This window comes from Alligator mississippiensis, chromosome 5, assembly GCF_030867095.1.
Source record: "Alligator mississippiensis isolate rAllMis1 chromosome 5, rAllMis1, whole genome shotgun sequence".
Lineage (NCBI taxonomy): Eukaryota > Metazoa > Chordata > Crocodylia > Alligatoridae > Alligator > Alligator mississippiensis.
In genome coordinates, this window is record NC_081828.1 from 53,113,291 (window position 1) to 53,140,147 (window position 26,857).

The following is a 26,857-nucleotide window of genomic DNA, read 5'->3' on the forward strand; positions in this document are numbered from 1 at the left end:
GGACTAAGAGATGTGTGGACTCGATCTCAGGGTCTGTATTTGGATACAGACTGCAAATTTGCTTCATCAGCAATAGAGGATTAGTTTGTTAAGAACCCAATGTTTGAAATGTTACTACTATGGAGACCTTGAGCTATTAGTTTCTGACTAATAGCTGTGAAGCAGTTGGAGAGATCTGAGATGCTGCTACTCTTCTCAAAATCTATGATCTAGTTGGAACCAACCTCATATTATGGCCATTCTCTAGAGCAGTGGTTCTCAACCTTTTTAGACTCAAGGCACCCCTTGGTAAACCCAAGGCACCTTTTGGAAAATGTTGGCTCTTCATTTTCACTCTTTTTTTCCCCTACAGAAAAATAATGATAGTAATTTTTCTGTCGCAAAGACTTCAGAAAAACCACAGAGGTCAGAATGTTTTTAACACTATGGACTCCTGCTTGAAATCTCTGGCCATGTCCAGATGAGTGTGGCTATGCAGTATGTGGCACAGTAAATACGTCTGCGGTGCCATATACTTCACATTCAGGTGTTTTCCGTGCTGCAAGGGAGTGCTGCCCATGCTTGCACTGCTTTACTTTTTTTCCCCGCAGGATATCCAGCGGTCAAAAAAACCCGCTGTGAAACCCTGGTTGAGAATCACTTCTCTAGAGACTGAGAAATAATTTCAGAAAAAAGATCACAGGGATACTTATGTGCATGTGCTAAAGTATAGCAGTATAAATGTTATATTGAAATCTTACATTTGAAAAATGTAGCAGTAACAGTAACAAAGTGGTGAAAGGAACACCAGCGGATTTATTGTTTGAAAGCTTTTGTTTAAAAATTACTCATAGTATGATGAATTTGGCTTTGAATATTCTGTGTGTGTATTGAAAATTTGTTTTTCCTAAGGAACTGTATAGAATATTCTGTCTTTGAAAGGTAACCATGCTTTATTTAAACCTACTCTTCTGGGTTTTATGTACAAATTGTTCTGAGGTTTTACTTCATTCTGTACTTTTTAAAAAAGCCTGAAAAAATTTGGATTGTTTTTCAACAACGGGTTAAGCCGAGGTGCAGGGAAATAGGGAGTATAATAGAATTATATGAAACATTGCCTCAACATCTCTTATCCCATTGTGTATATATATAGTTTATTTTCACCTAGCATCTGACAGACTTTACAGATTTAATTTGTTTTCCGTCAGTTCTGCCTTATAGCAGTGTAAAATTAAGTCTACTATGTCCTTTTGAGTCATTAGTTTACTTTTAAGAATACAGGGCAGATGATATCTTGTCTTCCTTGTGCCTGCTTGTAGAGGGGTAGAGAGGTTGCTTGTTTTGATGTTTAATTAAATATAAAGTAAAGATCTGATTGGTTGATTTCTTAATTGCTTAATTTCTTAGGCTAAAAACTGACAACTGATTTACTCAATAATTTTATCTTGGGATCCTACAAGTGTATATGTTCATTTTCCCACTTTAAGTATCCGTAAAGTATCCAGATTAATACTTTGCCCTGAGACAATCAAAGCTACTTCAAGGTACTTGCCATTCAAGCTGCACGTGTAAATGATTGTCCCTGCCTGTCCTGCTGCGAGTTAAAACCCGCGACAGTCTGTTTTTAGCTTTAATAATCAAATTTCCTGTACTGTCAGATACCTTACTGGGCAGGGTGCATGTGGGTGTGTTTGCCTCTGGTTCTGTCAGGCCATAGGTGAGGGTCTGCTCTCTGTGTGTGAGGGCCTTGCACCTTATGCAGTGAGCTACACAAATGTTGACTGGTGTTGTGCTAGCTTGAAGTTTGAAGCAGTCACACCCTTATCTTAGAAACCTTCTCTGCCTGTCCCCCACCTGCACATCTGTGACTTGCCACTAGAGGCCTGGTGAGCCAAGAGTAGGAGCTGTAGCTGTGAGTTGCTACTAGGGCTAGGGACCCACATTCAAAAAGCTTGAGCCTGAACTTATTCAATCTTTGCAGGTTAGTCTAACTTGCAAAGCTTGAGCTGATTTGGAGGTGGATAGACATTCCCTTTTCATTCCAGAAATGCAGGTACATGCCTGCAGTGGCTCAGACTAGAAGCCAGGGAGTGCTATAGCAGCCTCTCCTTTACTTCCACAGAGGGGAGCTGAGGGGGGTGTGGCCAGGCCCAGGTAGGATGCTCTTATTATTCCCATGTCCTGAGCTACCCAGCAGGGAATGTTTATCACCCCTAACTCAGTGTTTATCAACCCATTAAGAGAACAAAGCCTCTCTCCATTAACTAATGGAGCTCTTCTTAAGCAGCTCTTCTAAGGAAGGACCTTAAGCTACCTGTTGATTAGCTCCAAAAGGTCTGTCTGCCTTTATCATCTCCCACAGCACTGACTGTAGCCAGCATGTGGTCTGCTAGCTAATGCTGAGGTGTCTGCATAAGGCAGAGGAGAGTGGGGAATAATCCCTGCTTATCAGGGAGAAGCCAGGCAGACACTTTGTGCCTGTAAGTCTCCGCCAGAGCTGCAGCCAGGGAGCAGAGGGGAGGGGCCAGCCCTGCTGTGGAGCAGAGAGCCCCACAAAGCCCAGCCCAAAGAGCATGCTGGGATGCTGGGGGAGTCTCGTTTATCCTAAACCAGCAAGGGGTCTGGGACAGACATTGCATAAACCAATTTGACCCAAATCAGTTAAGTCTGATACTACATTCAACCAGGTTTATCTCAAACTCGTTTCAGCCATTTTCAAACTGGTTTATGTGCACTGAACATCTGTTCTGTTACAGGTTTAAACCAGTTTCTGATCACTTAAACTCGTTTATGTGTAATGTCTTTCCCTAGCCTAGAGGGCTGGTGAGCCAGGACAGGCTTCTATCCCTGCTCTGCTGGTGGGGGTGTGAGAAATACTGGGATACTAGAGGACTTCAGCTTGGATGGCACATCTATGGGAAGTGGCCACACCTTAAGGAAACAGGAGCTGGGTAGACAGATCAGAGATAATCCTGCCCTGGAGAAGCATAACTTTGAGCTACATAATGAATGCTTAACAACACTCTTAACAGGGGTGACTGGTGCATCCTGAGTCTGGGTGGTCATAATTTGTGGGCGGGCCCAGGCGTGGTACAAAAGCCCCATATGCACTCCTATACTTCTGTGCTGCAGCTTAGTGCCCCTCTCAACATTTGGCAAAAAAAAGCCCTGTCCTGAGCAGTGCCGAGTTGGGGGTCAATCTCAGGGAGGGGGGTATGGGCGACTGGTGTGGCCTTAGGGGGGGCACATGCCCCCCCAGCAATCTTGCTGACTGGGGAGGGAGGTTCCCTGTGGCTGATCCCACTGACTGGGGGGGTTCCCCATGGCCAATCACTGCAACCACTTCCAGGAGTGGCTGTGGCCACTTCCAGGAGTGCAACAGCACTCCACTCCCCGGCCAGCGCTGGTAGGGGGGCACTGGTGCTCATGCCTGCCCCCCTTGTCCATTGCCTAAGCGGCAAGCGCGGCCAGTCAGCAGGTGCACCAGCACTCTCACCCCTGTGCACCCCTTACTCATCGCCATTGAGGGGGGCATGTGCCCCCCTGTGCCCCTCTACCAGTTGCTGTGACTCTTAAAGTGCTAAAGTGCAGACAATCTAGTGGTTAAGACAGGAGTGGGCAAAATACAGCCTGCAGGCTGAACTAGCCTGCCAACTGATTGGCTCTGGCCCATAGGCTAGTGCCTGCCAATTGATTGTATCCAGCTCGTGGCTACACATGGGGCTGAGTCCTCCTTGCTCCTGCCCAGGGCAGCCTGTGCCACACCCCTGCCCATCCCAGCCTGGCCAACATGCACAGCTTCCTAGGCAACTTGGGTACTTCATTAAATCCAGTTCTCCCCACCTCCACTGGCTCCTCTTCCACCTCCTCCTGCCCCTGTTAGTATGGTGAAGTGAGTTAGTATTGGGCAGTTCGTATGGAGAAGTGACGGTGGCTGTGGGGATGCATGCTGGGCAGCAGATGCCCAGCCAGGTTGCGGGGTGGGGGCAAAGCTGCACAGGGCTTCAGTTCCTGCTCTCACTCCCAACCAGCACAATGAGCAGCCACCTGTGGGTGACCAACTGGGTAGAAGGCAGCTGGGATCTGAAGTCCCATGCTCTGGGGCAGGAGCCACCCGGCTGCAGCTTCCCCCTGCCTGGAGCAGTGCAGCATGGGCAGGAGGACGAGCCAGTGGAGGCGGGAGGAGCTGAGTAGTACCTGGGTGGCTGCTGCTACACCAGGAGTAGCCCGGGCAAGAAGCTGTGCATGCTGCCTTGGGCTGGGGCCTGGGTCAATTCAGGCAGGAGAACGGCACAGGCTGCCCCCAGTAGTAGTGGGCAGAGCTTGGCTCTATAGGGAGCACCCCGGGGGCAGTGAACCGCACCTGCACCCACACCGCACCGTACCACCTGGGTGAGCTCTGCTGCATGGGCCCCCTTCTCCCCAGCAGCTCCTGGGACATGGCTGCGGGCATTTCTGCGCCCCTGCCGTGCACAACCTCCTGGACCCCCACAATACACAAGTGTCAGACTTTATTGTGAGCGATGATGCAATCGCCTCTAGACACACGACTCAGAACAACGTAAATCAGGACACAACATATTTATTGAAGCAAAATTAAAATGTGTCACGGTGGATGTTTGGGTTTTAGTTCACGATTTTTCACCTATAACGTGCTACAGTGACATCTCCTGAACGAGGCTGTGCGGGCGGTGCCGGGGCAGCGGCCCCCGGCGGGAGGACTTGCCCAGCCCTGCAGGGCCGAGAGCTGCAGGAGCCGCCCGGAGGGCTGTGGGGGCCGCCCTGCGCCCGGGGCTGCAGGAGGGAGGCTGGTGCGGCTGCGGGTCGGCCCGTGGCCGCGCGTATCACGCAGTGCCAGAGGCCGGGTCTCGCTGCCACTAGGGCGCTGAGGGAGCCCCGACGAGGCGGGGCCGCTGGCAATCGCGGGGGTTGGTACCTGGCGCTGTCAGTCAGACGGGGTGGGCGGTGCCTGTGTGTCAATCCCTGCGCGGTGTGAGGTGGCAGGTCTCCGGCCCTGCCAATCACTCCGGGGGCGGGGCTGGGGCAGTGGATGCGTCACCCCGGGGGCGGGGCGGGGCGGTGCTGCCCGCCGGGCGGGGGGCGGGGGGCTGGGGGCGGCCCGCGCGCTGTCACTCACGGCGGCGGGCGGGGAGAGGGGGCTGTTTTCCTCCTTCCTGCAGATGGTCCCGGCAGAAAATGGCCTCCGCTGGCCGGGATGGGCTGTGAGTGCTGCCCTCGTTGCATGCGGGAGACCCGGGGCCGAGCCCGGCTGCTGGGGGCGGGGAGGCGGGTCCTGAGCAGGCGGGGCAGGGTGCTGAATGCAGGGGGCAGGGCAGGGCAGGGCAGGACAGGGGCACTGCGGTGCTGAGCTGACCTATTGCACGGGCAGCCCCGCTCCCTGTGCCAGCCTGGGCTGAGGCAGCAGTAGGGGCTGCTGCTGTAGGCAGGGCACCGGGCACAGGCAGGCTGCACCGTGGGGAAGGGCGTGTGGCAAGATCCCAGGGGCAGACTGGTGAAGAGGACGGAGGGCGAGTGGGAAGGCTCAGTCTTGCTGTATGTAGCAGGTCGGGATTGACAGGCTGAGGGAGACGGCTGGCAGGCAGGAAGAAAGCCGAGTCCCGCAGAGGGATGCGCTGGCGGTGCTTGCTAGGTTCTTGCCATTCAGTCCACACGAAGTAGAAGCAGATACAGCCGGGGGATGTCTCTGCAGATAGCTCGGGGCTGAAGACAGAGAAAATGTGCACTGGATGAGCCTGGCCTCAAAGAAGGAAGGTAGAAAAACATACAAGTTCCTATTTTTGGAGTAGGTTTTGCCTCCTAAAATACAGGCTTGGTTTGTTTGGGGGTTTTTTAAGCTGGAAGAAAATGAATAGCATAGTTGGGGAAATCTCAACAGCTTTTGGTGGGATTTGGATCAAAAGCATTAAGAGGAAAGGGGGAGATGGCTAGGACGAAAGGAAGGAGGAGGAAGAACGTAGCAGAAAGCATTCATCGAAGGGGAAGAGCACCTTCTGCAAGCAAAGTGCTGCTGGTGACAGTGAAGGTTATGTGTTAGGAGTAAACATGAGACTTGCCGTGCTGGATCAGACCTCCTCGTTCATGTAGCCTAGCTACCGCCTCCATCAGGAGTTTGCAGCTGGTATTTCAAAGGAAAGTGCAAGAAACCGCACAGTGGATGTGGGAACTCTGTCCCCTCCCTCACCCATGGATGAATTCCTGCTAATTTCTGATGGAGGTTAGGTTAAATGAGCAGTTTGGGTTTACCTCAAGATTCCTGCTGCTGGGACACAAGATTTTTCTAAAAGGGGTGAGCGAGGAATGTCAGGAAATGGAAAGAAGGTGCAAAGGCAGCAGGACAAGTCTTAGGGCATGTAGAAGAGAAGTCAGAACGTTTCTCTGAAACTGAAGTCTGTGTAGTTTGGGGGAATCTCCATATGTTCAGTCATTCAGAAAACCAATACCTATTCCTAGTAAAAGTTGTTTCTCTGTAGATATTCCCATTGGGGGAAAACTAAAAGAAATTCCATTTGCTCATAGTAATATAACCATATGCCCATCCTGTTTAAATAGATTATCCACCATTTAATCCAATAACTGGACTATAAAAAAATTCAAACCAAGAATATGGTGATAACCCTTTAGCATATAAGAGTTTCTCAGTCTCTTAAGAGTTGTAGTTATACATCGTTTGGCTTTAAAAACAAGCGTATCAAAGGTGTAGTTAAATTAGGAAGAAAATGTTCTCCCTTACATCCCTGTCCCATAACTCCAAAAAATTAGTGCAGAAGTGATTGAAGTTGCTCCTTATGAAGTCGGCAGAGGTGGATCTTGCAGATTCCTTAATAGTTTTGGACCCAACTCATTAACGGACCTGTTGGATTCAGACAGTGGTTATTGGCAAGATGAGCTCAGAAGTACTTGCCTTGGAAAGCAGCTAAACATGTAAACCGGCACATGAAGGATAATACCGCAGTTTGAGAAAACAGTGTACTTGTGCTAGAGAGCTCGTTGTCGCTCGGCCATAGTTTTCCAGTCATTTGCGTAGTTCCTCAAACTGTTTCCATCTCTGTGTGGCTTGGCTTTAAATTTATGTAAGTATACCTCCCTCACTCTGGGTTACCCCTCCTTTTCTCAATTCGTTAATTGTTCCAAAATGCGCTCACCCTGTAATGTCAGGTGATTGTGACCCAGTGGTCTAGAACAGTGGGGGCCAACATTTCTGATGGGACTCTGGAGGCCACAAGGTAGCCCCACATCCTTCTCAAGTCCCACTAAAATCCCTTCTACCACCCAATCTGCTGCTCTGCTTTCTGCTTCCTTCCCTGTGTTCTGTCCAATCTGTTGTTCTACTTTCTGCTTCTTGTCCTTTCTGCCACTGTGCTGCTTGTCCATTCCCCGGTCTGCTGTGTGCCACACAGAGGCTGCCTGTGCCAGGTGTGGCACACATGCTATATGTAGGTTGGCCACCTTGGTCTAGAAGATCCTGGAGAGGTTCACAATAATGAGAATTATGATGATAGGCCAAAAGCAGTTAAGGAAAACAGACTGCATCTTTGTACCTCCATGTTTGAGAATAAATGACATGAGATTTTGCAGTTTCTTTTATCCCATCCACTTTCTCAGCTGTTCATTGCTAGAGAAATAGCTTTGTAGTCTCCCTACTGCAGTTGAAATTTGCTGGTATATTATATAAGAATGTCATGGAGAAAGCACATAATTACAAGTCTTTGTGGTGTCACTCATGCAAAATAACTCTAGCAAAAAACCCCAAGTTTAATATAAATCTTCTGACAGGCTGAGCCCTGTGGGGGATCTTGTCTGTCCTCTGGGAGTTAGTCAACCTTCAGTCTTAGGAGTTGGAATATCTCAGTCCAGCTTATATTTAAAGAAGGAACATGTTGGTTATTTGCTTACGATAGACTGGGACTCTGTGTAAATTGCAAAGCAGTGCTAAAAGAAATGGACGAAATGATGCAGTTAGAAACTACATAGCCAAAAGGGGTGCAAATCTGTACAGAATGCACTTTAAATTATTTCATAATTTGTGTAAGCATGAAGTATAATTTGTACAGACAAACAAGGAAAGATTGTATCTTTGGGGAATTCTTGAAGTAGGAGGGTACAGCTCTGTTTTTGTTTTCCCCAAGATTTTTTTGTAGTGTCAGAAGGTAATTAACAGTGAATAAATAATAAAATGTAGTTTGTTCAGATAAACAGACCACAGATAGGCAAATATTTTATTTAGTATAATTGTTATGAGGGGAAGAGAGAGAATAATTTTAGATTTCAGGACAAGAAGTTGGGACTAATAGGAAGAGATTAAAATGCAGAATTAACAGAAGTCTTATTTGCATAAATGCAAGCTGGGTATGAAGAAGTCCTGAAAGAAAGGTTTTTACATGGGTAGGGGCGGGGGCGAGCACCACAAAGACAGTGAAAGCATAAAGAGAACTGAGTATTTGAACTGGTTGCCCCTGGGACATCCAGATAAATGTCTGAATTTAAAAACAAAAAAAATTCTCTGTTCTGTGGTAAGACAGAAGAGACACTCCTATATTTTGTACAGCCTTTTAAATATTCCAATTAAAAGTATTTCCTGTATGCCAGTTTTTAGCAAAGCAATAGATTATCCTTTGGTGAGAGAGTAGGCAAATTTCTTAGTGCCATCCCTGACATCAACATCTGCAAAGGTAGCTAATAAAGTTGCCTCTGTTTCTTTTCTAAGGTGGCTGTAATTGGAACTGAGAATGAAAGGGGCCAATCATGAGAAGACATAGGTACTTGGTATTCTGGCCTCTACAGTTACTCATCAGTAAGTGCCCTCTATGATGCCAGAGGATGGATGTGGAGGTAGACTTGGAGTCTGATAATGACACTTGTGACACAGGTGAGGACCATTCAGATGATTCCAGTCAGACATCTGAGAGGGTGGGTCGCAAAGCCAGCCTCCAGCTGGAAGTTGAAGAGGATTATTCACCACCATCCAGTCCTGACTGCAACCCTGCTGGAACTTCAGGTAGGCAAGAACTTCCTGTAGAACTGCAGTGTGAAGAGGAGGAAACTTATGAGACCTATTACCAGAAGCGTAATTCAACCACACCTGGGGTCTTTGTCACCTCCAGCACCAACTTTGACTTGCAATGTGAAGATGAGGACCTGGAACTCTATTCCTCAGAGCACTCTGAGGAACCTCAGGGTGGACTAAGTGAGGATGATGAAAACATCATTCTTATTGATGCTTTTGATGAGGAGGAACTGGACCCAATCTCTGGAGAAGCTTATCGATGCAGGAAGTGTGGTACCTCTTTCCAGGACCTTAGTGAATTACAGGAACACCAGCAGATTCACCCAACAGAGAATTCATACCAATGCCCGATCTGCGGCAAAGAGTTCTTCCGAACTGCAAACTTGCGAATGCACATGCTCATTCATTCTAGTGACAGGCCACACAAGTGTCCAGAGTGTGACAAAGGCTTTATCCGCACAGCAGATGTCTGGAGGCACCTACGCAATGTACACAAGATTGAGCGTTCAAAAATTTTGGGGAATGGTATGGTTAGGAACCCATGTTCTTCAGTGCACAGGAACCAAAGTGGTGGAGATACCTATCAGCAGTGTTCAGCTGATCAACAGCCTGGAGAAGAACAGTCTAAACCTTACATCTGCCCAACATGTGGCAAAGGTTTCCATAAACCTAATCTGCTGTCCAAACATAAAGTGATCCACCGGCAGGACAAGCCCTATGAATGCCAAGAATGTGGGAAGTCCTTTGTTCAGCTGCTCAGGTTGAAAAGACACCAAAAAACTCACTCTGGAGAACGCCCTTTCTACTGTGAGGAGTGTGGAGGGACCTTCACACGTCTAGCTTCTCTACAGCGTCACCAACGAATCCATACTGGAGAAAAACCCTATTCTTGTGCTTACTGTGCTCAAGACTTCACAGAATCAGGCTCTTTGAGGAGACACGAGCGCACGCACAAAGTGAAGACGGTTTAGTGTCTAGAAAATGTTGCACTAGTAGGAATTTTGTTTCTTATCTGACTGAAACTTGTCCATGCTGCTTAAAAAATGTTCCCACTCCCATGAGAAAAGCCAGTTAAGAGCCTTCTTCTCTAGGTCTGACTGGTATAACCCTAGTAAGGAGACATTTCATAAGTAACTGCATGATCTCTGCAAGTAAAGACAGTGCTGAGTGGCTCTGCAGACTTACTTAGCAGTTGACAGAGGAAATATCTTCATTGCCATTTTGTAATAAGCACACACAAGTCTACTGATATATGTAGAAAGTAAAGACCCTTGAAGGTATATGACAATTTTATAGCTAGTTGAACTTTCCCAGGGGGTGCCTCTAGGAGTGATGCATTAAATGAAGCCCTTTCACATTCATGGTCTCTGAACTGGTTGGTGTTGCTGTCTGTAATGTGACTGTTCTCTGGCACTGGATTTGGAGATGTGTCATTGTTAGGCCTTCATAATACAGTCAGAGCTGGCCCATCCATACCTTATCTCTGTGCATTCTCTGTTTTTTTTAGTGAAGTATTTTATTTGGAAAGAAAGCATCACAGCACTTGTAAAAATGGACAGTTAACATCTACACTGCATACACATACCTGCCGATGGAGATACTGATCCATTGTGTGTTTATACATAACTAGAGTTATATATGTATATTGGTAAATGGAGAGAGGGTTGTATGGATGGTTGTGATGGTGCATGTGAATGGTCTGTCTGGATCTGTGCCACTTGTGTCTAGCTGGAGGAGAGCCTTTACCCTGCCCAGCTACTGCATTACAGTAACAGATATTTGAGAACTTAAAATCAGAAAAAACAGTAATAAAAATAAGGAAAATACTTGCTGTTGGTTTCTGCAGTGTGTAGTAGTTTGAATTAATTTTCCTCTATCTCTAGTTCTTACTCCAGAAGAGGCAGTGTGCTAGGTAGCATGCATTTTATCACAAATTCTAGAACTATTTTTAAAGAGATACTGAGAATTAAGGTATTTTGTGAACTTGCTAACTTGAAAAAAAACCTTTGCTTTGCAGCTTCTGCTCTCCTATAGTGTCTTGTCTTGAAATTTAAAAAAATATCTTCATAAATAACTTGCTGGTTTCTAGCTCCCTATTTTAATTACCTTTCAAATTCTCATTCACTGTATTCTCTTATGACTGCTGCCTGTGCACTTTCCATTTCAGCTCTGCACCTGCTGTTATTGGTGAGAACCTATTTTTTTCAAAGACCTAAGAATGTGTAACTCTCTCCACTAAATGGCATCTAATAAAAAAATTAAAAATAGGAATAATCTTCTCATTCAGTTATAATCTCAGGGGGTTACCTATAATAAGAATGAAATTGTCAGAAGTAATTACTATAGAAAACTGACTGTCCCTATGCAGTTGGTTCTTTTGATGTAAAAAACTACACAATGTAAAAGCAGGTAGGGATTTGAGTTAATGAAAGAGTATATAATCTGTAAAAGTCTATTTCAGCAACACCTCATCTGCCTGTTATTTTCTCTTTTTGCAGCCATGCTCATATAAACTATTCCTGTAGCAGGGTATGTTATGGACAGGGATCCTGTTTTTTTCTGATTTAAAAAAAATCCCCAATTTTCAGTTTAAAAAGTAAGCCCAAATCCATATTTTTCTATGATTAAAATGAAACATCGCTATATATATCTATATATTAGTGGTGTTTCATTTAAATCATGGGAAAATGTGGATTTGGGCTTACTTTTTTAAAAAAACCCAAAATTGGGGATTTTTTTAAATCGGAGAAAACCAGGATCCCTGGTTATGAAGATTGTTGGAACATGACAATAAAGTCCCTGCTCAGTTTTAAATTTGCTTTAATTTGTTTGTCAGTATCCTAATTTCAAAGAGTTGCCTGCCATCTTAGCCCTGTGTGAACTTTTTCTTTCCCATTAGAGATGTGATAATTTCATGGGTAAATTAAGTGTCTTGTATTTTCCACTCCTAATGCTCCTCTCTTCTTCTTCATATTCCTACCCTCTGCCATCCACCTGGTCAGCATGTCATCCAGCTCGTGGGGCTCCCCAAGAGTATTGAAATTAGGCAGCCAGGGAGCAGTGGCAGTGTTCATTGCCAGTCTCCTGCTGCCAAATTTCTGGGCCCATGGAGAACCCCAAGGGCATGGGATAACATGGTGTTGCACACCAGATTGTACCAGTGTGTAGCCAGATTTAGGTGCATGGCCAGAAAGTAGGATTCAGGCTGCTGGGGCAAAAGGTTGGGTGCTACAAGTGCAAACCATGCCGGTATCTAGCAGAGAAAACATTTGCTACTGTCCTCTTTACTTTATCTCTGTCCTTTGCTGTATTTACTCTTTTCCCCAGGTTAACATGTATATACTGATTTAATGGCAATATGCAGGGATGTTTATTTTTAAAATTGAAAACTAATTTTTTAATTGAAGACATTTAATTTTTTTTTAATTGAAGATGGTTCCTTATGTGCAAATCAAGGGAAGTGACTCTTCTGCTCTATTCAGCACTGGTGAGGCCTTACCTGGAGTACTGTGTCCAGTTTTGGGCCCCACACAAGAAGGTTGTAGACAGTTTAGAAAGATCCCTGTGGAGAGTGCCAAAAACGATTAGAGGCCTGGGAATCATGACTTGCAAGGAAATGCTGAAAGAACTAAGGCTATTTAGTCTGGAAAAGAGAAGCTTGATGGGGCGAGGGGGAGGGTTTGGTAATACTGTTTAAATAGCTGAAAGGCAATTGGAGAGGATGGAAACAGACTATTCTCTGGGGCCATAGAGGACAGAACTAGGAGCAATGAACTCAAGCTGCAGCAGAGGAAATTTAAGTTAGAGATGAGGAGGAGCTTACTATAAGGGTGGTCAAGCATCGGAAGAGGTTACCTAGAGAAGTTGTCTGAGTAGATGTGGTATCTTTTATTAGACCAACACAGTCTAATAAAAGATATCACATCTACTCAAAGAACCTTGCCTGCCTATGTCCTTAGACCAACACAGCTACAACCAGAAACCTAGAGAAGTTGTGGAATCTTCATTCTTGGAAATTTTCAAGAGCAGCTTGGACAGATACTTGGCTTGGATGGTTTAATGAGGGACAGTCCTGCCTTGAACAGGGGCTTGACTAGATGACCTTATGGAGTCCCTTTCAGCCCTGCTTTCCTATGATTGTATGTGCAAATTTGTGTGATGTGACCCTAATGGAACGTTACTGCAGATTTTAATACGTGCCTTTTTTAATGCTTTTGCATGCCATGGGGAATTCTTAGCGCTTTGTTTTGCTGATGATAAAATTGAAATATGAATAGTTAGAGTCCTAGAAACTACTGCCACCCAACACTTAACACCCCTAGAGACTAGAAAGAGGAGGCCATGTGAAATCATTGATGTAACTGCTTAAATATTTTCCTGATCATGTCTTTGGCATACACCTAACTGAAAATAAGCATTTGTATCAAATGGCATTCTATACCTCAATTTGTGAAGAAAAGAGAGGTAGTACCTATTTCCTTCAGTTTCTAGAGTAATCTTTTAATGAAAAAGTAGGAGGTAGGGCTAAATAAAGGTATCATAAGCATAAGATTTCTGGCCCAGAATTTTACAACACATAGTTTAGATTTTTTAGCATAACACCTAATATCTACTACGCAAAGCCTTAAGAGTGGGAGACTCCATGATCAAAATGTTAAATGTTATATTCCTCTTCAAACTTACTGATACAGTTCTCATTTTGCAAAACCGGAAAAAAGTCATGTAAGGACTGGTGTTTGCAGTTGGTGACAGGTGAGGAAAAGAGCCCTTAGACTAGAGGATAAAGGAAGATCAAGAAGACTACAAGGCTACTAGCAGTGTTAGATTTGTCGTGGGCTAAATCCTTAAAAAGGTTCATGGGATAAGAAGGGCTAACAGCTTATCCCTGAACATCACAACGTGAATCTGAATGATTATTTTAAGATTGCATCATTAAATCTGGCTGACAAGTGGCAGGGCATTCAGCTACTTGCTAAATCCTGATTCAAAGGGTGATGTGTGTACATCTCAATCCCGGGATATCTCTGTTGAGAAAAAAGCAATGTCTGTTCCTAGCCCAAGACACCCCTTATGTGTAAAGCTGGGAATAACCAAGTTAGAAAACAAGGAGTATTTCTCCTAGGAGAGAGATGTATTTGAACTAAATGCCCTCACTGAGTTTCTAAAATAGTGGCCATGATATATTTAAGCACTGCACTGTTTTTTCCCCCCCTCAGAAATAGCAAATCCTACAGCCTGTAACCAAAACTACATCCACCACCCTGGTCTCCAATCCTATTTCATGTTTCTCTTTTCTCTCTCTCTCGCTTCCAGTTACTGCCAGGTTCCAGCTACCTTCACTTCTGCTGCTGGCCCTACATGGGGTGAAAAACCAAATCCATTACGTTTGTGGAAATGGCAAATCGTTTTTCTGTGTAATATAAAAAAATACTTTAATTCAGTTTGGACTATGCCTGAGCTTTTAGCTACTGTGGCATTTTGAAACAGATTTACCAAAGCAAGACTTTTAAAAATGCATAAAGATTAAGCAAAGACCTTTTATTTTTTGGCATGTACATGCATGGCAATGCATTATTCACATTGTTCCCCTTTTACTCTTGCACTAGCCCTTTAGGTGGTGGAATCTCCATCTCCGTCCTTGGAGGTTTTTAAGGCCCAGCTTGACAAAGCCCTGGCTGGGATGATCTAGTTGGGGTTGGTCCTGCTTTGAGCAGGGGGTTGGACTAGGTGACCTCCTGAGGTCCCTTCAAACCGTCATTTTTATGACTCTATAGGTGCTGCTCTGACAAATATCATGGCTGCATATCTTGAAGTTTTGTCCATTGTCTTAAAACAACTCTTCATGTATTCTGGTGACTTAATTTGTGGTAACTTCCTCCTAAGTAAGGACAGTCTGTGAGATGCGTGCAGCATTATTACTCAGTCCTGTGCTGCCCTCAGGTCTCACCCCACAATTCCCAGGATTAACATGAGTCCGATATGCAGAGGAACTAAAATGGAAAATGTTGTACTCTGCAGGCTCATCCCATCCTGGGAAGAGAATGTGGGAACTGTATCCAGAACAAGAACTTAAGAAAGTTGTCATTTTTGCCAGGCAGTAAGACATTCGTTCATTAAGAAATGTTGTCTTTTTTACCAGGCAGACCAGAATCAGAGAGAAGGAGGGTTGGAAGGGACCTTAGGAGGTCATCTAGTCCAGCATTTCTCAACCCACAGGTCACGACCCAAAAGTGGGTTTCAGGAATATATAAAAGGGTTGCAAACAAACTTTAAAAATGGATCAACAAAGTTTAAAAGCGGATTCTCCTTTACAGGAGAAGTGTGGGAAGCTGTGGCTTTTCCCTTGAAGGCTGGCAGAGCTCCTGCCTGAGGGGCTGCTTGGCCCCCCCGCCCCACATCCTGGGGACAGCAGGTCAGGAGTGCGGGGCGCTGGGTTGGGACGGGCCGCTGACGTTTACAAATGGGTCCTGGTACAAAAAAGGTCAAGAACCGCTGCTCAAAGCCGGACCCTGCCCAACTAGGTCATCCCAGCCTACGCGATCTCTCCCCACACCCCGACGCTACCGACCTCGCAACGCCGGTAAGTCCCGCTAATAAGCTGGGCAGAGAGCCCTCCCGAGGGCCCTCCCCGGGGGAGAGGAGCTGCCCGGGCCGCGCCGCCGCAGCAGAGAAAGGCCCAGGCCCGGCTGCAGCGGGAGCAGAAGGCGCAGCGCTGCCGGAGGCCGTCGAGGCTCAGGGACTCGGCTCGGCTCGGCTCGGCCCGGCCCGGCCCGGCCCGGAGCGCCTCGAGCCCAGCTATGTCGTCCCCCGCCCTGCAGAGCGCTGCAGCTCCGGGCGGAAGCAGCCCCGGGCCGGCTTCAACGCGGCCAATGCGCCTGCGCCGCCTCTCGGCGCCTGCGCCCTGATGCTGGGAGGTGGTGGCCCCTCCCGTCCCCACCCCTGCCGGCGGCTGGTGCGAGGCGCCCGGCTTGTCCCGGCATGAGGGGGCCGACCCGCCGCCTGCGCCGGGCCCCGCTGGAGCTGCGGGCGGCAGCGCACGGTGAGCGCCTGCAGCCTGCGTCACCCCCCTCCCCACGGGAGCGGGATGCATGGGGCCTGAAGGGCGGGGCTTCCCTGTCGGGTGGGGGCGGGGCGTAGGAGGGGCTGGTTTTGGGGGCGGGGCGTGGGGGGCTGATCATGGGGGCGGGGGTGTGTGTGGGGAGCCGATCCAGAGAGTGGGGTGTGGGGGGGGGCTGATCGTGGGCCAGGGTCCACCCAGCCCTCTACTCTGCCCCCTTCATCCCGCAGGCCTGGAGATGCAGGGTTCCCACCAGGAGATGGAGCGACCAGCGCTGCCAGGCCACGGCCAAGGGTGAGAACCTCACGAATCCTGTACGGCGCCAGTCGGAGGCTGAGGGAGGTTGTTGGCGGCGGTCGCCCGAGGCAGGGCTGCATGTGGCAGGCAGTACTCGGCTCCTCACCCTGCAGATGGTTGGCCTGAGAGTGATGTGGGTGGCAGCAGGTGTTATCATGTGCTCACGCTCAGTCCAAGTTGTCGCACGGTCCTGCCAGCTATGATGTAGAGGGACTGGAGCCATCTGCAGTCAGCCAACAGCTCTTTTGTGGGCCAAGCCCCGGCATCGCACCAGAGCCTTGAGTTAACTGCATTGTAATACTGGGCAGTGGCTCTTAATCCCAGCACCTGCACCATACTGTAGCCCGTGAGAACTGTTTTTTATCCCTTTGGAGCAGTCCCACGATAGCTGAATGTGTGCAACTTAAAACCGAAGCTCTGTCTTTGCTACGCATCCTTTACTGCTCGAATGTGCAGGTGCTGGTGCTTCAAGTGCAGTTAACACGTCGTAAGTGTAACATATGTCAGGGCACTCCGATTAACGTGATCAGAGAAGCATAAGCAATCATAGGTGCCAGCCATTGCTTTGATAGACAAAAGCTTGTGCCTTTCTGAATGTGTTCGTCTCTAAAGTTCTACCATAAGCAGAACCCTCAGCGACTGTGCCCTGAAAAACCGCACCTAATGCCTGCAGCAGGGAACAAGCCATGTGCATCATTGGGTCGGGCAGGTTCAGGGCAAGTTCCTACAAACTGAAACAGTTTACTGCTTCGGAATATGTCCTGTGAGGTGTTTGGCTGTGTAGGAGGAGGTAAGACAATAGCTTGAAGAGGGGAATGAGGAAATGGAAAGACCATAGAAAGGAGGGAAAGAAGTATATGTAGGGAAGCATAAGTATTCAACTGAAGGGATAATTGACAGGACATGCACATAATGAGGGTTTATGAAAACAAAACTAGATTTATCTCCGTATGTAAGGGCAGTTTGTGAAGTTCTGTATTGATTATACGTGGTTCCAAAACCATATCCATGGATGAGGATATATCGTCTCTTGGTACCTGGAAGTAATGTTTCCATAAATCAAGTTATTGTAGAACTTCATCTGTCACCAGCCAACTTTAAATGGCCCAGGTACTTGAAATTCCCAGTTTTGGAAGCAATATAGCCACAAGAGTGTGGTGCTGGGACCAGTTTGATGAGCACTGTTTCCTAGTTCATGGTTGTCTGGCTGGCAGACCGTGTCTCCTGAAGGGTTTGCATGCAACCTGTGGGCTTCCAGCTGCCACTTCCCTACCATCAGTTGCTCCTGCCCCAGTGGGTAGGAGTAAGCTAGAGTGCCTGAGCTGCTGGCAGCAAAGGGAGCCAGGCTGCCCACGGTGTAGGTGGGTAGTACGTGAAGCCAGGAGAGCAGGTGTGGGTGGGTTCTGTGCACATGGCATGTATGGGGAAGTGGGGGGTCAAGGAAGGTGCCTGTGTGGCACTCATAGCTGGGGGTAGATCCAGGCTGCTTGTGCTATGTATTCAGCATGGAAGGGGTACTGGGCTGCCTGACTTCCCCCCACTTCCAGCTGTGCACACTGTGCATGCAGACCACTCTCCTCAGGTGCTATGTGGGTAGGGCCAGGCTGCCTGTGCTGCATGGGTATGGGGGAGCTGTGCAAGCAGCCCTTTGCAAGAAGGGTCGGGCAGAGCACTCTTCAGATTGCATGCTGGAAGGGAACTGCAGAGCACCCACCCACCTGCGTAGGTCTGTGGCCTGTGTATAGTGTAGCTTCTACGTCTGTAGTCTCCAGTTCCCCAAAATTTAGACAGCCCTGACCTAGATAGTCAGGGCACAGTACTGCACTGCTGTCACTATACTGCTTCTGTTTCTAGGGTTGGCTCTGGTGTCTTCACAGCACTGCCTTATGCCATGCAGACATATCTTGGGTGAGACCAGCACTCATTTGTAAACATCAATGGCCAGTCCTGACCCAGTGTCCCTCACTCCCAACCCACTGCCCCCTAGGCCCCAGCCCCTCAGTGTTTGGGGCAGAGGAGGCCCCAAGCAGCCCCTTGCAGACCAGAACTCTGACAGCTTGCAAGAGAAAAGCTGCAGTCTCCCACATTTTTCTCCATTTTTAAAGTCTGTTGATCCATTTTTTTTAATTTGTTCGTGACACTTTCATATATTCTTGCAACCCACTTTTGGGTCACAACCTATGGGTTGAGAAACGCTGTTTTAAACTACACTTGATATTAGCACATTCCTTGCAAGAATTTCATGTGGTTCAGAGAGATTCCTTTGGGCCAGTTCAGACAGCTCCTGTCCACTGCCATTTGTAAAGCGAGCTTTTCCAGGGAATTTAAAGATATTCTGGGTGGCCAGCTGTAGAGAATTCTTATGCCTATAATATATATAGGGTCTGAAAGAACAACATACAAGAATAACAGCCTTAAAGATTATTGTTATTTTTCTAACTTCAAATTCTTGATCAAAACACCTCATTCTGAGGAATGAATTTGCCTTGTATTACCATCCTCATCTTACTTTGCCAGCTTTTCACCAAAATTATTTGCCCATTGCAACCTAGCCATTTCCTGTAGTTGTATCTGACGTGTATTATTTCTGTCGTTGTACCTTTTTCTCTGACAAATTATTTCTCCAGAATTATGTCTCTTTCTTCTCTATGTGGTGCCAGCTGATTGTTGTCAAGTGGTCTGGAAAGTCCTGAAGAGCTTCATAATTATGAGCTGTGGTGATGAGCCAAAGCAATCACAGTGCTTCATTGTCTCAGATGACCTGTAAGGGAGCAGTATGAGCACATACAGCTTCTTTGGGCTCCGCCTCCGCATACAGCTGCTTATTGCTACAGGGTTGGTTATTTGATCTACTTACTATTGCTGGATCTCTCTGCGTGTGTTATGCAATCAGCATCAGAAAGATAATGCCTGTGGCTGTTTCGCCTAGTTTCACTCATGGAAAATCCATTCTCCCTTGCAATGTAAAAACAGTGCTAATATTAACCTTTAGGTGGAGCATAAGGTGGTGAACCTTAAGGTTTTCAGTGTAGTGAGTCTGAATATCTCAATTCCAAACCTTCTTGAAATAAAAGAGAAGTTTGTAGTTTGCTCATGGAAAACTGGAATTATCTGATGTTTCTGCATCAGAATGCTTGGAAAATAAATAGGCCAAATAATGTACAAAACAACATGGCCAATAAGCACTAGCATCTTGAATGGGTGCAGTTTCAATTATTTAAAAATTGTATTAGACTCCCATATAACTTGCATGGGCCAGAAGTGAGAGAGCCTATTCTAGGAAGGCATGGGGAAAAATCTAGACATGCAAGTAGCTCAAAAAACAACAACAATAACACATGTTTCTGCTATTTCCTCCATGTATTCTGACCAAATATGCATTACTGTTGGGCATTTTGTGTGTCTGGGTCTCAGACCTAAGAGAAATCACATCTAATGGCAACATAAATGTGGAGAAGAGTTGAGTACAAATAAAAGTGGGAATAATTTCTAAATTATGAAAGGGGAAACTTAAGACCTAAATACTCAGAGTAGAAGATGCATGCTAAATCTTTGTTCTAAGGTGACATAAGCCAGAAATGGTTTTTGTTATATTTTTTAATTTGCAGTAAGATCCAACTAAGTAAAGAATTTAATGTTATGAAATTTTAGAAACATTCCATATGACCATAGCCATATAATGAGTCAGTTTTTTCCATGGTGAAACTAATGCACATATCCATGATACTACTCTGTTCACCCGAAAAGGAGCTGTACTATAGTGGTCTCTGAAATAATCCCGTATGTTTTTTAGGGAAGGCTGTGATATGAACTGTGGACCAGCCATGAAAGACTCTTAAGTTCTTGGTGAGCTTACACCCCACTAAGCCATATGTGAAAACAGTGAATGACATCACAGGATGGATGTGGAGGCGGACTGGGAGTCTGATAATGACACTTGTGACACAGGTGAGGAGCATTCAGATGAGTCCAGCCAGACCTCTGAGCAGGGAGCTTGTAAATCTAGCCTTCAGCTCAAGGTTGAGGTAGACTACTCACAACCATCCAGTCGTAGTTGCAGCCCTGCTGGACCTTCAGGTAAGCAAGAACTCCCTGTAGAATTACAGTGTGAAGATGAAGAGACTTATGAGACCTATTATCAGAAGAGAGGTGAGACCACAACTGGGGTCTTTGTCACCTCCAGCACCAACTTTGACCTGCAGTGTGAAGATGAGGATCTGGAACTCTATTCCTCAGAGCAGTCAGAGGAACCTCAGGGTGGATTAAGTGAGGATGATGAAAACACCATTCTGATTGAGGATTTTGATGAGGAGGAACTAGAGCCTATCTCTGGAGAAGCTTATCGATGCAAGAAGTGTGGTACTTCTTTTCAGGACCTGAGTGAATTAAAGGAACACAAGCAGATCCACTTGACAGAGAATTCATACCGATGCCCAGTCTGTGGCAAAGAGTTCTTCCGAGCTGCAAACTTACGAATGCATAAGCTCATTCATTCTAGTGAAAGGCCGCACAAATGTCCAGAGTGTGACAAAGGTTTCATCCGCACGGCAGATGTCTGGAGGCACCTACGCAATGTACACAAGATAGAGCGCTCCATGGTAATTTTGGGAAGTGGTATGGTTAGGAACCCATGGTCCACAGTGCACCGAAACCAGCATGGTAATGGGGACAGTGATCAACAGTTTTCAGAAAACCAGAAGTCTGGGGAAGAAGAGTCAAAATGTTATATCTGCCCCACATGTGGCAAAGGTTTCCGTAAACCCAATCTGCTATCCAAACATAAGGTGATCCACCGGCAAGACAAACCATATAAATGCCAGGAATGTGGCATGGCCTTTGTCCAACTACTTAGACTAAAAAGGCACCAGCAGACTCATTCTGGAGAGCGCCCTTTCTATTGTGAAGAGTGTGGAGGGACTTTCACACGACTGGCGTCACTACAGCGCCACCAACGGATCCATACCGGGGAGAAACCCTATTCTTGTGCTTACTGTGGTCATTCCTTCACTGAGTCAGGTACTCTAAGGAGGCATGAGCGAACACATAGGATGGACAAATCTTAGTGTGTAGGCCTCTGTGAATGCAGTCTCCAGTATTTCCCTGTATCTGAATGAGACCTATTCAGCTATGTTAGAAGATCTGCCCCATGCTGCACACAGAGGCCAATCCAGAGTCCCCTTCCTAAAGATGGCCAGTATAACCCTAGTAAAAATACACTGCTGCATAAGGAGCTCTATGATCTTTGACCACGAAGATGGTGCTGACTGTTTTTGAACCCATCCTTATCAGTTAAAAAAGGAAATAGCTTTCATTGCCATTGTGTAATGGAGGAGATATTTTAAGCATAAAGTCCCTCACAAGTGCTGTGTAATGTCATAAATGACCCAACTGGTGGGTGGGAACCAAATTCAGCTTTTCTCAAGGATTTTATTAGTTAAATGAGTGATTCCCAACCAGGGTGTCTCAGGATCCTTTCAAGGGTGCAATATTAGCACGGTTAGGTGTGCAAACGTGATTCACAAGGCAAACCGAGAAATTTCAAATAGGAATCCATAGCTTTATGAATATTCTACTCTGTTGTGGTCTTTTTGAGCTCTTTGCAGCAGAAGGATTTGCTCTATTATTTTTTATAGTAAAAAAAAGTGAAAACTAAGAATTTCAGGGATGTAGTTTATAGCTATATATAAAACTAAGAGTTGGCATTTTCCACAGAATGCCACAAGTCTGTTGAGGGGCACCTCGATTCCATCAAGGGGTGCCTCAGGTCTGTTGAGGTTGAGAACCATTGGCTTAAACAATGTTCATCTGCAGTCCTTGTCTCTGATTTGGTTGGTATTACTGTTTAAAATGTGATTGCTGTCTAGCACTAGATTTGGAGATCTGCAGACATTTGTGAAGACTGCACAGTCCACTTAGTTGGAGTTGGCCCATCCACACTTTCTCTTTGTGTGTTCTTTCATGTTTTTTAATGAAGTATTTTTATTTGAAAGAGAAGCATTGTGTCTGTTGTTTTTAAAAAGAATTCCAGATTCTTAATAAATCAGACAGTTAACAGATGTGCCTATACATGCTGCTTATTTATTGCCTAAGGGGATATTTGGGGTTGTGTGTCTGAATAAACATTGTTTCACTGGACTGCTGTGGGAATCAGGCTTTTGAATCACAAATCACAATCAGGCTGCTGTGGGAATCAGGCTCTATAATATCTGTAGAACTTAGGTCAAACTTTCTACAAAGTTCAGGGAACCTTTCTTATGTGACATCCTGCATCCACACAGCAGCTGATCGAAGTGTTTTACAAGACCTGATTGTATCACGCTCTTGCAATGCTTTCTATGAGGGTCTTGGCTCAGAATAAGGGTGAAGTTACTCATTACACTTAAACAATACTAAAGACACTTTAGATGTAAGTGTCCGTATATTAAGGCTTGTTAACTCATGCTAAATACCCTCTAAAAATTTCAAAGTTACACTGCTTTAGGTGAAGCAATAACTCTGGGCTGTGCTTCCTAGCTCATGTTAGGATAATAGCAGTCTGCTCCACAGAGATAAAGCAATTTGCAGTCTTCCAGCATCCCAGGATACACTGCTCCCAGAGAGCAAGGATAGAGCCCAGGTGTTCTGGCTCCTAGCTGTGCTCTAGTGGCAAGTCAGAGCTGTGCAGGTAAGCAACAGTATTAACCCTTAATGTACAACTATTCTCAGCATGTTCTCATTTTAATGAGGCTTAACGTTCCACATTTAGTATAGTCTAAGTGCAACGTGTAACTTCAAGTCTAACTGCTTTAACTTGTATCTTTTGACTGCAGATAGGAAGCCAGTTGTTACAGCTTCACCAGTTCAGTTGGTCACTTTGAGCACCTGTACACGTCGGGTGTCTGCTTCAAAGCTTGCTAATTAGTATGCTCCAGCAGCCTCCACGTCATGTCTATTCAGTGTCCCTGCACTTCAAAATGGCAGTGGGGGCACTTGAACTAAAGCTCATTGAACGAGCTTTAGTTCTAGCACCTCCACCACCATTTTGAAGCATAGGACACTGTATACATGTGACACTGTGTGTGCTTTAATTAGAGCGGTTCTCATAGCCACTCCAATTAAAGTGCCCCCCACCTCCACCCCAGAGCCCAAGTATAGATGCTCTAAAATTTCATCCAACAATGGAGTTCATGTCCTTAGAAAAATGACCAATAGCCCACCTCCTAGAAATGTTATGGAAGGTTGGTTTCAAGGTTCCTCAGAATCAGTAAAAAACCTAGGATTTTATGGTTTGCTACATGTTGATATATCAAAAACAGTGATGCCAAACAGACTTGCTTAACTGCTGCAGGGACAATGTGACAGTCAAATGCTCTGTGTAGTCCATGCCACTGAAATGATCTCCCTCTCTAATATAGGCAAATCTCAACATATAACTTGCAGTCTTATGTATGTGCCAGCTAATGTATTTGTTACAAAAATACAGGGTCCTTCTCCAAACTCAATTCTGTGGTTAGTGCCAACAGTATTAAATAAGGGTGGGGTGTAGTTTAGCAGTTGGTCTACACTCAGGTTTTCCCTGACTGAACCGAAAACTAGATTTAGATACATAGGTGCAGCATTCTAATGTGGACGCGGTATTATTGATATAAAGATGTTTTGGTATCCAAGCCATATTTACCAGTATCAAATACCTTTCTATCTGTATAGATGCCTTTCTTTAAGTAGGTTCATTTAGTTGTCAGCAAGATCTGTGCAAAAAAGTGAGGGTAGATAAGTATTAAGAGAGGCTCTCAAGCCACACTCAAGCAATTGGTGTCAGATCAGATGTGAAATGGTGGGTCTATCTCACGGCACTATACCAGTGTGCAAAACCTGCTGATATAACTTATCGAAGGAAGCCATTTATGTCCGTCTTGAAATACCAACTAAAATTTGTTATTATTCTGGCTTGCCAACATTTTAGTTACCCAACTAACAAGTTATGAGTCAAATGGTAAAAGTTTAATGCTATTAAAATATGTACATTAGAGTTCTTAATGATCCTAGGAGCACAAAGGATGATCCTAGGCTCCTAGGTTCCTAATGATCCTAGGAGCCCAAAGGAAGTCCGTTCCCTTTTGTAAGGAAGGCAGCAAAAGGGCTGGAAGACCCTCTTGGCTCAATAGGGAAGTCCTTGACCTCTGGAAATTTAAAAAGAGAAGCTTATAAGGGATGGAAGTCAGAAATTACCCCCAAAGAGGAATACTTAGCAATAGCTGACACCTGTAGGGAGCAGATTAGGAAAGCAAAGGCACAAACTGAATACAAATTGGCAACTGGAATCAAGGACAACAAAAAGTCCTTCTTTAGATAGGTAGGACGCTGGAGAAAAAATATGGGGAACATAGGGCCCCTGATGAACAAAATGGGATAGCTGATAACTGACACTCAGGACAAAACCAAACTCCTTAATGAATACTTCATATCGGTATTCCTCCAGTCCAAGGATGTTAGACTGCTTGACAGGATACAGCATGATCAAGGTGGAGGTGATCACCCTCCCATAGCTGGCAAAGATCTTGCGGGGGAATACCTAGAGAGGCTGAATAGCTACAAGTCAGTTGGACTGGATGAACTACACCTGAGAGTGCTAATAGAACTGGCTGACATAATTGCGTGACCTATGGCCAAGCTATTTGAGGACTCATGGTGCTTGGGAGAGGCCCCAGAAGACTGGAAGAGGGCCAAGGTGGTGCCTATCTTCAAGAAAGGGAGAAAGGACGACCCAGGGAATTACAGGCAAATCAGTTTGAGCTCAGTCCCTGTTAAAATCCTGGAAAAAAATACCAAAGAATCCATTATTGATAAGCTTATTGATTGATAAGTCTTTTCTGCCCAATTACAGAGGGGCTGAACCTGATGATCTTGTAAGGTCCCTTCCAGCCCCTAACATCTATGGATTTATGATATGAGATAGGATATGCAATTGGTAGAATTAGTGCCAGTGAGTCTAGTGTTGTTGAAAAGGCTCCAAAGGCGTGAGTAATTGAGAAGTTATAAGATGATATGAATGAAAACTGTGGTAGGCTCATAAAAGGCTAACAAAACCTTCAGAGTGATGTAAGGCAGTTGGATGTGCAAAATAAAAATTAAACAAGAGTATGATGGCTCCTGTGAAATGTCTCTTCACCCCATCCAATAAAACTGCCACTGATTCCAGTGCATGGAGTCAGAATTACAGGAGATCTTCTGGTTTCACCACTTACTTAGTTGAGTTTAGAACATGTGTTTAAGGTAATCTTCCTTGCAGTGTATCTGATCTGGGTATGAAATATTCTGAAAGCTTTTCCAAACCTTAAGTCTATCATGGTGGCACACTGGGGTGCTAGAAGGGTTAGTGCAGGCCATTTAGGTGACCAAATGTAGTAAGAAAATGGGAAAGGGAAAGAAAGTGAGAGCAAATATTACTGGTCAGTGACATCACTTCCTTGCAGAACTCTAATATTGGGGGTCTCAATAGAAATTACTTATGTTTTGTTCAGATTTGCTGTTGTGCATCTAGGTCTGAGTTCATCCATTTCTAAAAGCTGGGAAGAGAAAATAGTTTTACATATTAATAGTGTGTGACATGGAGCATTTGTCCAGCTTGCATAAATGCATCCAGCTCTGAGACATCAGTGGAATCAATGCAAGAAGCTCCTACTTCAGTTATCTGAGACCTGAGCTGTGCAAATAATCTCTTGTGGCTGTTAGATGGTATTTAAGAGAAATGAAGTTTGGACATTTACTCTGACTTCTGCTTTCTTTTCCCCAGCTAACTATTGTCATTCTCCTCAGCCTCACTTGTTATGTTGCAGAAAGCACCTTAGCAGACTACTAATTGATTTTTTTTATTTGAAAATTTTCTCTTTCCTACTTTGCATTTTATCCTATGGGACACGTAAAATATATATCCAGTGATATCTTTGCTTCCAGCAGTGGGAGAGTTCATCCACCCCAAACCAATTTACTGTCATTTTCATTTAGCAGGCTGCAAATCTAACCCGTGCTGAAGATGCCTTCCCTGAATCTCTTATATATGGAAATCTTGGAGAGCTGAGTTAGCAGGTACAGTCTGGGACTGAACAGTTACAAGGAGCTATATGGCTGTTTATTTTTCCCTGTATTAAATTATTTTCTAGAGTAGGAGTTTTCCTATAGTTTCCTGTTGTGGACCATTTGTGTCTTAACATTTTTTATTATTTTCATGTTGGTCCACTGAGCCTTCTAGCTCTGATTTTACGCCTTTCCTGTGGCAATGCTGACTGATGGCCTGAAAACTTATATAAGGACAATATCAAGGAAACAAAGGTGAGAATAAACTCTGCTAGTGCAACAAGTAAAGTTAGTTATGTGTCCCATTCCTTTTATAGCTATGTTGTTCATTTCTTCTCTGTTACGGGGATTTCTATGTATTAGTACTGAACAATCCTTCATTGCATCGTCTTTATTGTTTAAATATTTTCAGATGACTGCAGTTCACTCTTGTATCATTAACTGAC

At 45.4% G+C, this 26,857-nt stretch overlaps 2 protein-coding genes across 10 annotated transcripts; both read left to right on the forward strand.

The window, feature by feature from the left end:
* The first annotated feature begins 5,100 nt into the window (after window positions 1-5,100).
* LOC106737825 (zinc finger protein 501) lies at window positions 5,101-10,830 on the forward strand. 3 transcript variants are annotated; one of them, XM_014596069.3, is made up of 2 exons: window positions 5,101-5,201; window positions 8,705-10,830. In XM_014596069.3, exon 2 carries the CDS (start codon window positions 8,818-8,820, stop codon window positions 9,973-9,975), a length of 1,158 nt encoding a protein of 385 aa, XP_014451555.1. In that variant the 5' UTR covers window positions 5,101-5,201; window positions 8,705-8,817; the 3' UTR covers window positions 9,976-10,830. The 3 variants fall into 3 exon arrangements, with proteins under 3 accessions (XP_014451555.1, XP_019355836.1, XP_014451556.1); XM_019500291.2 differs by lacking the exon at window positions 5,101-5,201 and adding an exon at window positions 5,326-5,751; XM_014596070.3 differs by lacking the exon at window positions 5,101-5,201 and adding an exon at window positions 5,758-7,070.
* Window positions 10,831-15,912: 5,082 nt separating this feature from the next.
* On the forward strand, window positions 15,913-22,414 carry LOC102563998 (zinc finger and SCAN domain-containing protein 12). Of its 7 annotated transcripts, XM_019500287.2 has the most exons (5): window positions 15,913-16,043; window positions 16,292-16,355; window positions 18,213-18,266; window positions 19,019-19,193; window positions 20,152-22,414. In XM_019500287.2, the coding sequence occupies exon 5, from the start codon at window positions 20,258-20,260 to the stop codon at window positions 21,419-21,421; it is 1,164 nt and encodes a 387-aa protein (XP_019355832.1). In that variant the 5' UTR covers window positions 15,913-16,043; window positions 16,292-16,355; window positions 18,213-18,266; window positions 19,019-19,193; window positions 20,152-20,257; the 3' UTR covers window positions 21,422-22,414. The 7 variants fall into 7 exon arrangements, with proteins under 7 accessions (XP_019355832.1, XP_019355831.1, XP_019355833.1 ...); XM_019500286.2 differs by having other exon boundaries at window positions 18,213-19,193; XM_019500288.2 differs by lacking the exon at window positions 18,213-18,266 and having other exon boundaries at window positions 18,986-19,193.
* Window positions 22,415-26,857: the final 4,443 nt, after the last annotated feature.